Source organism: Mustela erminea, chromosome 10, assembly GCF_009829155.1.
Source record: "Mustela erminea isolate mMusErm1 chromosome 10, mMusErm1.Pri, whole genome shotgun sequence".
Lineage (NCBI taxonomy): Eukaryota > Metazoa > Chordata > Mammalia > Carnivora > Mustelidae > Mustela > Mustela erminea.
The window spans coordinates 102,572,575-102,585,310 of NC_045623.1; the positions used below are offsets into that span (position 1 = coordinate 102,572,575).

Below are 12,736 nucleotides of genomic sequence, written 5' to 3' on the forward strand. Positions count from 1 at the left end.
AAAAGATTTTATGTATTTATTTGGCAGACAGAGAAAGACCACAAGCAGAGGGAGCAGCAGCCAGAAGGAGAGGGAGAAGCAGGCTCCCCGGTGAGCAGAGAGTCTGAGACGGGACTCGATCCCAGAACCCTGGGATCATGACCTAAGCTGAAGGCAGCCACTTAAAAATAAAATAAGTTTAAATAAATAAAATAAAATAAATTTATTTTATAAATAAAATAAAATAATTTGATTTTATTTTTTGAGATAGTGTGTGAGACAGTGCAAGCGAGCAGGGCGAGGGCCAGAGAGAGAGAATCCCAAGCAGGCTCCATGGTCAGCACAGAGTCAGATGCAGGCATTGAGCTCATGACCCTGAGCTTGTGACCTGATACAAAATCAAGAGTCAGATGCCCAACCCATTGAGCTACCTAGGCGCTTCCCAAGTTGAATGTTTGTTTTTTAAAAGATTTTATTTATTTGACAGACAGAGATCACAAGTAGGCAGAGAGGCAGGAAGGGTGAGGGGGAAGCAGGCTCCCCAGCTGAGCAGGGAGCCCAATGTGGTGCTTGATCCCAGGGACCCTGAGATCATGACCTGAGCCGAAAGCAGAGGCTTAACCCACTGAGCCACCCAAGTGCACCCCAAGGTTGAATGTTTGTAAAAGACTTGATAATTCTGAGTTAAAAAACAACTGTTAAGTTTGGATGTGATCAATGTAAAAAAAGGGGGGGGGAATAAAATTTTAATGATCAGTGTTAAAAAGTTTAAAGGATTTTGCATTTAGATTCTTCATAGGTTTCTAGTTTTTTTTTTTTTTTTTTTTTAAAGATTTCATTTATTTATTTCACAGACAGAGATCACAAGTAGGCAGAGAGGCAGGCAGAGACAGAGGAGGAAGCAGGCTCCCCGCTGAGCACAGAGCTGATGTGGGCTTGATCCTAGGACCCCGGGATCATGACCTGAGCCGAAGACAGAGGCTTTAACCCACTAAGCCACCCAGGTGCCTCTAGGTTTCTAGTTCTTGTTCCACAAAATTAAAAATCAAAATGATGAATTATGGGCTTGGTTTTGCAAGAAAGACAATCAGAAGTTCAGTAAATGAGCCTACAATTTAAGGAAAGGCCTTGGCCCTGCAGTAAGACATTGACAAATTAATGTATGTTTATATAGCTTAAATTTAAAATGTTTTAAGTGTGTATCTTTTTATTAAAAATACTTGACTTTGGCCGAGTTCTTCGATTAACTCTAAACTTCTGTGAAAGAAGCTGCTTCTAACGAAAGCCAAATTAATCTACAGCATCTGACCTGTGGCTGGGTATGAATCAAAGAACTTTTGAAGTTTCCTCTAATGTAGGCAACCAGCATTTCAATCAAACATCATTGTTCTGTGCATTTTGCTCAATATTCTAGGGAAATTTCAGATCTATTTCTTATAGTTGCAAAGAAAACATGGTGCATATCAGCTGAATATCTGCTATCAACATCCAGCTGGAGAGAATACCATGTGCGGTTACTGCTGACTTCAGAGAAACGGATCGCTCACGACTCTGCCCAGGGCTGGCCAGAGCATGCTTCCTTATCTCTGCACCCCTCCCACTCAGGTGCACCCTCATATTCCTTCTCTCTCTCTCTCTCTCTCTCAGTGCCTTCAGCTCCTCCTACAGGCAAAAAACAGACACTTGCTTTTTTTCTTTTCTATGCAAAACCACCACAAGGAAACAATGAAAATCAATTAATCCCGGCCCAAACTTTTAAGCCTGTTTCTGCTTTTTGTCTCCTTTTTCAAACACAGATGTGAGGACATTTTTCCAGAACAGAGAGAGGTATAAGAAGTCTTCCTGAAATACAAAGGCCAGCCCTGCTTCCCAGCCCTTGCCACATAAAGGAGTGGGGTCTGTGCACAGTGACATCACTCCTTTCCCAGGGAGGGAGGGGGCCCAGTAGATTTATCTCCAGTCTGATATGGGAAAGCAGACTGGCTGTGTACTTTATGCACTCTGTCCTCATTTGATTATAAAATGGAATTTTAAGAGACACTAATTTAAAATTTAAAATAAAATTCATTATTTATAGCAGACAACCGTGTTCAGAAGAGTTTATATATATTAGTTTGTCACCTTTCTGAGTAAATGAAAATGAAAAGCAAACACAGATTCCTGGACCCTCTGCGGGCAGCAGCCAAGGCTAGACAAGAGAGGGTCCGCTATGCCATGAGGACGTTTCCATGACACTCAGGACCAACAGACCTTCCTCCACAGCAACCCCTTCACAGGAAAGCAGTCTCGGCAACAATTCATCTGTACTTTTAAACCCCGGGGTAGCGGCTGCTCTTTCTTTTGCCGCTCTTGTGTCTCAGACTGTGTTACATCTACGCAAACTCCACCACACAGGACAGAACATTCCTTCGATCTGGTAACTGATCCACACGCCCCGACCTCTGTTTGCTTTTGGAGAGCAGCGCGGCAGGGAGGAAAGGGATGTCTGACGTGAGAAAGGAATTTGTTTCCGCATCTGAACAGGAGTCCCCGGTGAACAAGGAATCCCAATGGGGGAGCCACCAACCCCTACTGGGGGGCCCCTCGGGCCGCGCAGAGGCTGTACCTGCTGGAGTTGTGGGAGGACTTCAGGTACTTGGCAGAGATAATATTTAGAGAGAGGATGGCGTCCACCGCAGCCTCATCCACCTCAGCCTTATTCCTGATCCGGCCTACGAGGAAGAATAAAGAAACTAGGTCAGGGGTACACTTGCAAACACAACAGAAATTCATGCAGCCAAAGAGAGACTTTGAAATCCAGGGACCTTCAGGCGCTGGAAGTGACGCGGCTCGGCGCCGAGTGCGCCCCCACAATTTCCCGTGTCGCACTCCGCTGACTTCCCGCATTTAGTCCCCTGGGAAACCTGACTGATCCTCTATTCGAAAAGTTTCTCAGATTCACCTCAACTTTTATTTCCACCACCCCCTGCTCGCGAAGGTCATCCCCGTCCCACCTGGAAGGCTGCGGTGGCCACTTCCCTGGGCTCCGGGCGGCTCCCCTCTCCCCCTCGCCAATCCACCCGACGCCCACTTTCAACTTCGTCAACCACTGCCTTCGCTACATCACTTTCTTGTTCAAAATCCTACAACCGTCTTCAAATGAAGACTGGGGGAACCCCAGAGGGTGCAGGGCCTAGAGGTCAAGAGCATCATCTGTGGAGCTGGACTGCCCGGGGTCAAATCTCAGCTTCAGTACTTTCTGGCTGTGAGGCTTAGGCATACTGCTCAACCTCTCTGAGCCTCATCTTTGAGGCGGGATTAACAATTCTGTCCTCACAAGGTTGTTACAACTATGTTATATGTTTGTTACATTATACTAAATAAATTAGTATTTTTAAAGCATTCAGAAAAGTACCTGTTACAGAGTAAATTCTCATTAAAAACAAACAAACAAACAAACAAACAAAAACGGCTTGAAGACCACTGCCCTAGACGAAGAGAATATAATCTCCCTTCTAGAGGTTCTTGATCTGGTCCACAGATAACTCAAAAAGTCTATGTATAGAATTCAGGAGGTCCTTGTGCTTCAATGGGAAAAAGAAGTACAACTTTATTTTCACAAACCTCTGACTGAAATTTGGCATTTCCTTCAATTCGGAAAGGAGAGGACAATTCACAGGAAAATCAGCAGGACCTGTGACTGTCCACAGCAGAAATCATAGAAGTTTCCCTATAATACTAAGATAAAATATCCTGACATTCATCACACTCTGAATGATAAAAATCAGACCACTGCTTCTTTAATGCACTTAATGCATTAATATAAAGGACAGTTTATGTTATAAATCTGTTTAGTATTTGAGAATTTCAGTCCCATTAGTTCCCTTTGTAATCCTATGTACAGCTGACCCTTGAACATGGGTGTGAACTACAAGGGTCCACTTATATACACAGATTTATTTCCTTAAGTACAGTCAGCATTGTGAATGTATTTTCTCTTTCTTCCCTTTTTTTAGAGACAGCTCACACGCACAAGCTGAGGGGAGCAGAGGGAGAGGGAGAGAGAATCTTAAGCAGGCTCCAATCCCAGTGCAGAACCCGACATGGGGCTCCATCTCACGACCCTGAGATCACGACCTGAGCCCAAATCAAGAGTCAGATGCTTAACGGACTGAGCCACCCATCCAGGCGCCCCCTTATACTTTTCCTAATAACATTTTCCTTTATCTAGCTTACGTAAATAATACAGTAGATAGGGCGCCTGGGTAGCTCAGTGGTTAAGCATTTGCCTTAGGCTTAGGTCATGATCCCAGGGTCCTGGGGTCGAGCCCCGCGTTAGGCTCCCTGCTTGGCGGGGAGCCTGCTTCTCCCTCTCCCACTGTTTATGTTCCCTTTCTCCCTGCCAAATAAATAAAGTCTTAAAAAAAAAATACAGTATATAATACATGTAACATACAAAGTATGTGTCAATTGACTAAGTTATTGGGAAGGTTCTGGTCAACAGTGGGCTGTTAGCAGTTACGTTCCGGGAGTCAAAAGTTATGAGTGAATATTCGACTGTGTTTCTAACCCTCATGTGGTTCAAAGGTCAGCTGTACTTTATTTTTTACATTTAAAAACACAATTCTGAGGCTTCGCACTGCCAAAGGGGTTCAGGGCTGAATCTTTATCAGATTCAGAACCCTGCCTTGGGACTCTAAAGCTTATAAGGTTTAGTCAATTTTTTCTTTTCATCATGCGACCCTGGCCATGGGTTTCTAGCCATCTGCATGCTGCGGCCGTTCCTGACCCTCTTACTCAAGATGCTCTGTGTGTGGGAAAACAAAACAGATGAAAACGCTCTCATTTCTCCTGCATCTACTCAGACCCACCTGGATCCTTTTTATTGTTAATTCTCAGCACAGATCTTTCTCACCTGCCCTCATTCAGGGACTTACTCATCAAAGTGCTTTATTTATTCATTATTTTTTGAAAGTATACATATTTATTTAAGTACTCTCTACACTCGGGGTGGGGCCTGAACTCACGATGCTGAGATGAAGGGTTGCACACTCCACCAACTGAGCCAGCCGGGCTCCCCCAACTGTTTTAAACATACATATGCTGTCTCCCCAACTAAACTCCCAACAAGCAGAAACTTCTGCCCTCTGTGAGCCTCTAACCCAGAGCCATTCCCACAATAGCTGAGTAAAACAATGGCTGGTTGAATGCCTTATCCCTAACCATGGGGTCTGAGAAACAAGAGTAGCTTCAAACTCGAGGCCACATGTCCTCCACACTCTGTGTTCTCCAGCACCTGTACCCCACATTCCCCGTGTTCCTTGAAAAAGCCTGGCTCCAACCTCAGCCGATGGAACGTACTCACCTACCACCAGCTCACGAACATCCTTCCAATGGAGTTCGCTCCCCTTCTCGTGGATGATGGTCACTGTGATCCTTCGCTGGATGCCCTAGGTAGCAGAGTCAGGTTGCAATTTAGCTGGGACAATCAATGATTTCCTCCTGTGTTCTTTTTCCGAACTGTACAGTCTAGGGGTGGGCAGGGGGGAAGGTCTGGAGAGAGGGGAGGAATGCTGTCCCCACTGTTACTCTAAACAAAGGGATATAGGTCAGGGGCTGAGGAAAAAACAGGTTCTGACATGGCTTTAAAAACAGATGACCAGATCATATGACCCAGAATATGAGACCCTCAGCTCCTATGCCCACCTGGGTCATAAGCTTTTTTTTTTTTTAAGATTTTTATTTTTAAGTAATCTCTATGCAAAACGTGGGGTTTGGGTTCACAATCCTGAGATCCAGAATCACAAGCCCCACAGACTGAGCCAGCCAGGCATCCCAGTCAAGAACTGTTGAGCAATGACCGAATCTACTTTTGATTTACCACAGAAGGACCTATATTTCATGGCCAGATTTTTAGTCCACTGCAACGACCATCTTCTATCCCCATTAAAAACTTTTTTTAAAGTTTTTTTAAAAGATTTTATTTATTTATTTGACAGAGAGAGAGAGTGCACACAAGCAGAAGGAATGGGAGAGGGAGAAGGGAGACTGGTGTGCGGCTCGACCCCACCCAAGCTGAAGGCGGAGGCTTAACTAACTGAGCCACCCAGGGGCCCCTCCATTAAGAATTCTTAACTGGAAGAGGAACCTGAGTGGCTCAAGCTGTGAAACGTCTGCTTTTGGATTGGGTCATGATTTCTAGGATCGAGCCCTGCGTCAGGCTCTTTGCTCAGCAGGAAGCCTGCTTCTCCCTCTCCCATTCCCCCTGCTTGTGTTCCCTCTCTCGCTGTGTCTCTGTCAAATAAATAAATAAAATCTTTAAAAATAAAGCAAAACAAAACTTTTAATTGTGAAAGCACAGTTTCCAAATATGAAAACTGTATACAAGAAAATAAAAAAAATGACATGGGAGCTGCACAAATTACAGTAACTGAATAAAACAAAATATTTTTCAAAATAGGTCTTCTAAAATATATTTATGTATTTAAGCAAGGGTGTAATATAAGTCAAGGTCTGAGGAAGAAACATTAAAAAACCAACAAAAAAAAGGAAAGAGAAAAAGAAGAAGCAGCAAGAGGACAAGGTTTCTCCAATCCCCATATCCACTAGAATGGAGAGGACAAGCAGAGAAACAGAAAGAGCTCTGGGTCCCTCCCTCAGGGCCTCTCTGGCTCCCTTGTTAGTACCTGATGAAGCAGAAACGTCCCCTGGCAGGGCAAGCCCGCTGTGTGGTCGACCACAGCTGGGATGTACCTGTAAAACAGAAACGTGCAAGAAAGCAGTTAGACGGGATGCCGGTGCTGAGGGTCACCTCACCCGCAAGTCCCTCCCTGTCGCTACAGCCCCTGTGGTCTCTGTCTCCCCTGTCTTCCTCACCATCTGGGCACTTCATCACACAGTCGTTTGCATTTAATGAACCCTGTCACTTATCCACGCCACAGCACCCTCACTGTGCTGGGAGACTGAAGAGCTCCCAGCACAGTAACGTCCTTCGGCTCCACACCCCCCGCTTGCCCAACGGACAGTCCATAAATAAACGTACAACAGCAACAGGAGTGTCAGCAGGGAAGAAAGGGATTGTTTCGGATTTCAGGCAGTTTTTAAGAATCAGAAAGCGATGAACTCAGTAGACCCTCTTACCGCAAGTATGTCTCCCTCATAATGCAAGTTATAATCACATTATAGATCTGTCTATGGAAAGCACAATTTCTTAAAGCAACGTCACTACTTACAGTTAAATACAGTACTGATACAGCCATACTCTCTCACAAGCAGGAACTCAAAAAATGTTCCACGGGGATGATCATGGTGGCGGTACTAAGCATTATCCTCAAGACAACATTTATTCCCACCCTTTACATGAACTGATACAGCCCCTTCCCTCTGTTGCGGAATGGGGATCTATTTTATGTGTTTTTCCAAGAGCATTTTAGAGACAACTATGAGTAACATGTTATCACATTCAGCGCTCACTCTAACACAGCTCACACAGAGGAAGGAAGCTGATGTTGATTTTTGTGATCTAGGTCAGCAGTCCTCAGCTGGAGGTGATGTGGAATGTCTGAAGACACTTGTGGCTGTCACACTGGAGGGGTGGTGGTACCAGCATCTCGTGGGTAGAGGCCAGGGATGTGGTTCAAGATCCCACAATGCACAGGACAGCTCAGGACAAAGGGTTATCCAGCCCCGAACAGTGCCAAGGGTGAGAAACCCTGGTCTAGTATATGTGCTGCCGAAGCGAGCACTGAGAAACCCTGGTCTAAAGAGACGTTCTGCCCCCAGTCCTCTCACTGAGATTATTAAGGTTAAAGTCCTGACTACATTCTGTGCAACATGTTTGTGACTCCCTTTGCTTTGCTGCTAACAGAACCCGTCCGTAAGTTTTCTTTCCTGGTACAAAGTGCCAGTCTCCGTGTTCTTGCTGTTGCTAATAAGAAGGCGAATTATTACTCTGGATAGTCACTTCTTTGACCAACATCTAATTCAAAAAATAATGCCAACACCACCCAAAATTCAATTCAAAACTGGAATTCGAAAATGACAATGAGTCTTTAACCTGAATATGAAGAGACTCCAAATTACATTTTCTAACTTTGAAAAACCTAGGCTTTGTTTAAAAGTTTATAAAGTTAGACTTACTCTCCTGTAGGCTCCAGTTCGCTGATCTCAAACCAAACCAGAAGATCATACTTGCTCATGCTCTGGCCAAGGCTGGTTTTGCTCATGGTGTTTAACTTGGTAGCTGGAACTTGTAAAAGTTTTTAGAAAAATGTCAAAATACGGTCCAAGTCTACTTAGTAAAAGCATAAGTTCTTTAAGGACACACTCGGGAAAGGTAACAAGAGTCAGGGTGAGGGGCGCCTGGGTGGCTCAGTGGGTTAAGCCTCTGCCTTCGGCTCGGGTCATGATCTCAGGGTCCTGGGATAGAGCCCTGCATCGGGCTCTCTGCTCAGCAGGGAGCCTGCTTCCTCCTCTCTCTCTGCCTGCCTCTCTGCCTACTTGTGATCTCTCTCTCTCTCTGTCAAATAAATAAATAAATAATCTTAAAAAAAAAAAAAAGAGTCAGGGTGAGATTTAAATGTAGATTAAATGAGATTTAATCTGCAGACCCAGATAAACATCCATCAGTGACATCAGTGCCTCTGAACTGAGAGAACTGGGAAAATGGAGAGTTGGTATCTCTCTCCCTCTCAGCAAACAGTATCTGTTCACAAGAACACAGGTTTTGTGCAGAGTCAAAGTGCTCACGACACCATTCAAAAACCTTCCTCAGACTCTTCTCTTCTGTGACAGGCAGAGCAGGAAGTGGTATGGATCACGCGGTGCGGGCAGAGCCTCACACCTCAGAGGGTCTCCTCAAAGCTGCAGCGCATGAGGGAAGACCCATGCTCCAGCCCAGGAGTTTCCCAAACCTGCCTGCACGTGGGCTCTTAAAGCAAAGCCCGGGCAATTACATGACACGCTGTTTATGGGCAGGACTCAGTCCTCTGAGAGGACCGAAATCCCTCCAGGTGATTCCAGTGTGCACGTTCTCTGCTCAGAACCTGGGAGCATCGGCAGGAGAGTCCAGTGACTTGGGACCGACTACTATTCAGCCACTAACTACTAGGCGACTTCGGCTGAATCTCTGGGAGTAAGTCTCCTCATCTACACGAAGCAGATTAGGATATTAGCCCGCAGTCTTGAAGAGGTATCGTGAGGACCCACTGTCACAGGATATCTAAAGGGGCCTGAGGACTCATACAGCCCTAGTCAAATGTTAGCCTATGTGCATGATTCACTCTGGCTGAATTCCACCTGAGCTGGTGCTGCTAGCCAAGAAAAAATCAGTGTCACTGACTCTGGCAGTCATCTGAGGGCCAAAAAGCAAAATCAGAAGCATTAAAAAAACAAAAACAAAAAAACGATCTACTAGGAAAAATCTTTAAAACTGAAGAAACATTGCAAAGAACCCAAGTGAACAAACACAAAGGGACTCCGCCCCACCCCTGCAGGTGAGGGGAAAGCGGCCCGATCAGAGAAGGTGCGTCCTCACATCTCTCCAAGGGAAGCGTATTCTTGGCAACGTGCTAGACCCTAGGCCCGGTTCAGGCAGCAAACAGCGATGTGTGTTTCCTACACAGAGAGCCAGGCTTTAGGATAAGCCCCCGAGCGTGGTTCTACATCTACGGCAGAGCTAGGTCAGCTACTAACCATGTCGTTTGGGTGCCCTCTCACTCTGGCAGCCTGGAACTGGCAGAGAGAGAAAAGACGGCCCTGGGTCCGCCCCAGCCTGGAAGGTGGCAACAGCGGAGGAAGCAAGCGCGTTGGCGTGCTCAGAAAACGCGTCCAACACATGCACATTCACATAGTCAGCTATGAGAAACCGAACGAGTTCAATCTTTCTCTCATGGTCTGAAGGCAGGATGGAGAGCAGCAGTACAGAGGTGGGGAACAAGTACAGGGTGTGGGGGGGTGGCAAGGGGGCAATGAGGAAAAAAGGATGAAAATAAAGAAAAAGCAAAACAAGATGAGTGAACATGCAGAATACATTTGAGATGCAAAGAAGCGCCCAGTCACCCAACAGTCAGGAGTTACATATAAAGCAGAGAGATTTAGGAACAGGGAGCTTATCAAAGTCCGCAGTGAGACCACCAGAAAGTTGGCAGGGAAGGAGCCCAACCGTTTCTTACTTATTTAAATCAGGAACCTAGAATTCCAGTTCCTGCTGGACACAGGAACATGTAAAGATACACAGGAGAGCAGCGGGCATGTAAAACTTATTTCTGTCTGAAAAGCGACCCGAGTAAGAGCCGTGTCACCCAGAGAAGGGCTCACCTGGCTTGGAGAGTGGCATGGGTGGAGGGAAGAAGCGGCGAGACGGCTGGGGTGGGCTGCGAAGGAAGGAAACAAAGTTCAAGGCTGAGGAAGGGTCTCATGTGGACAGTAACGGCATGTTCGAATCCCCTCCAGAAACAGATAATTTGCACTTTCCGACAAAGCAGAGTATCAGGCACCAGACATAATCCCCACCATGAAACTGAGAACCAGATATTTTAATAAAAGTCCCCTTGTGGGTCCCAGCTAATTAGTGAAATATGAGAACTTCCCTGTTAACACTGACACTCTGCGATCACCCAAAAGGCCCCACCGTTGCTCTCACCACCTGTGATGTCTCCACTACAGCTCATGCTTCCTAACACTCTGGGTAGTGAGGAATCATTACACACAATACTCGCGTTACGCCACCTCGCTTTCTATCCTGTTCAAAGTCTCTTCCCAGCACAGAGACGGTCCTCCAGGACAGCCAGCGAACGTCAGTGTGCCTCACCTATCATTAGTGATTCGGTGGCTTAGAAAAAAGGTGCTGATGTTTCTACAGAGGAAACATCGGATAACACAGAAAATTGTTCTTCAATTATCTTAAACCCTTCAAAGATTTCTTCCTTCCCAGCAAGCGGCAGTAACAACAGTAAGATCAACGAGAATCGCTGCTTATCTGGTTCAAACCTGCTCAGTTCCTGTCCTTGCAGATGAAGCGGGTGCTGCTGATAGTGCCCGAAGACTTCAAATACTATCGGCTTGGTTTTGATATATTCCACAAACGATTCGGTGACCTCCACCGCAATCTAGTAAGGAATAAAGCCAAGCGAGATTAGGGAAATATCTGCTGTAACACACACACAGAAAGTCAGCACTTCAGAGTAGCCGGGATGTGCTGGGTATTCGACTCCGCAGGCCTCCCATACCAAGACAGGGCCTCCTCCCTGGTTCTCATTACCGAGCTCCAGGCCTTCAAGACCCTCCGTCATCTGACACACCTGCTGCCCTTCACACACGTGCTGTTTCGGCTCAAACTCACCTGCTGTTCCTCCTGCCTGAGCTTCACTCCCTGGGATGCCTGAGGACTTACCCAGGCTACGGCTCTGCCTGGAAGGCCTGCCCCTGTTGACCAGGCACCAGGTACAATACCGAGTCTGACCCACCTTTTCTTACGACACTGTGTCCTTCCGGAAGTTCCCCACCTCCTTTCTCCTCCCAACAGAACTAAAGTATCTTCCCACTAACGGAAATGACCCTGCCTTCTTTCTACTCCCTTTGCATTTAAGGAATACTTTTCTATGATCGAGTGCTACTGCTGTTTAAATATTCATTTGATTTCCCCTAAGCTCTTTGGGGCATAATCCTCTGTGAGTCATCCTTACTCCCCAGTCCTTGTGCGCACTAGCCCAGAGAATATTTATCAGATATGCACATGCTTATATTCACTCAATTAAACCTAAAAAAGAAAACAGTGTGTTTTGTGTTTGCTGTTCCATTTTCAGTGTTGTCCTTCCTGCTCCTACCATTAGCAAGAGAAGGAGAGCGTGTCACGTCATAGTGAAGACCCTGAACACCACGGCCACACTGCTCAGCTCCAACCCCGTCTCCACCTCTTCCTAGCTCGGTCACCCTCGCGTGTGACCTTAACTGTTCCGTGCCTGTCATCTCAGCAGTCATATGGGGCTTATGAGGGTCTACAGTATAAAGGTAAAGATTACATAAATGAAGACACAAAAAAGGCCTTTGGAACAATAACTGAGATGTAATAAGAGCTCAGGGAACGTCAGCTATTGTGATGAGGCTGCAGACTTTGAGTCGAGTGTGGGCGACCCTTCCTAGAAGAGACGGAATGCCGGTGGTCTTACTCTACAAACGACAGCTCTAAGGGCACTAATGGATTCATCATATGATCAGCAGCAAGGAAAAGAGACTGAATCTTAATTTATCTACAAAAGATAAGTTAATTTTTCCTACATCTGAGCAATCTAAGTGTCTTATAGTTTAAAGGACAATACGTTAACTTAATCAAAACTCATATTAAATCTACTCATTTTTCTAGGAAGGAAACACTAAAAACAACGCACTACATTCCTACTGATGGAACATTTTTATGGGCAGCCCAACCCCCACACACTCCTGGGGCCCACTGTAACTCGAGAAGGCTGGCCACTCGGACCACTGAAGATTACCTCATCGCTCTGGCCACTCCCTCTACTGTCTACGCTCACCACCACGCAGCTTGGATAATCCTCCTTCCAGGGCTGCGAAAGACAAAGGCCGCCCACACAGGTCGACTGCCTAACACCAGCATCTCAGACAGCCCCTAGACCTGCAATTCTTCTGGCAAAAACGTCCATGTCACTTACATTCTGCACGTGATAGAAGCCCAGAGGACTTCCTCTGCCGTTGTTTTTGAGGGGTTCAGTGGAGAATGCTTCATCATGACGATGCAAAAAGCTTAATAAAAAAAAAACAG

At 46.0% G+C, this 12,736-nt stretch overlaps 1 protein-coding gene across 11 annotated transcripts in view; it reads right to left on the reverse strand.

Moving 5' to 3' along the window:
- KIF1B (kinesin family member 1B) overlaps positions 1-12,736 on the reverse strand; it is a 145,595-nt gene that overhangs the window by 17,190 nt on the left and 115,669 nt on the right. For all 11 annotated transcript variants that reach the window (XM_032301545.1, XM_032301546.1, XM_032301549.1 and 8 more), the window contains 7 exons: positions 12,627-12,717; positions 10,948-11,066; positions 10,276-10,331; positions 8,098-8,206; positions 6,645-6,711; positions 5,324-5,408; positions 2,585-2,690 (listed from right to left, as the gene is read on the reverse strand). In XM_032301545.1, the coding sequence (XP_032157436.1) occupies positions 2,585-2,690; positions 5,324-5,408; positions 6,645-6,711; positions 8,098-8,206; positions 10,276-10,331; positions 10,948-11,066; positions 12,627-12,717 (633 nt within the window). The remainder of the gene's footprint in view (positions 1-2,584; positions 2,691-5,323; positions 5,409-6,644; positions 6,712-8,097; positions 8,207-10,275; positions 10,332-10,947; positions 11,067-12,626; positions 12,718-12,736) is intronic.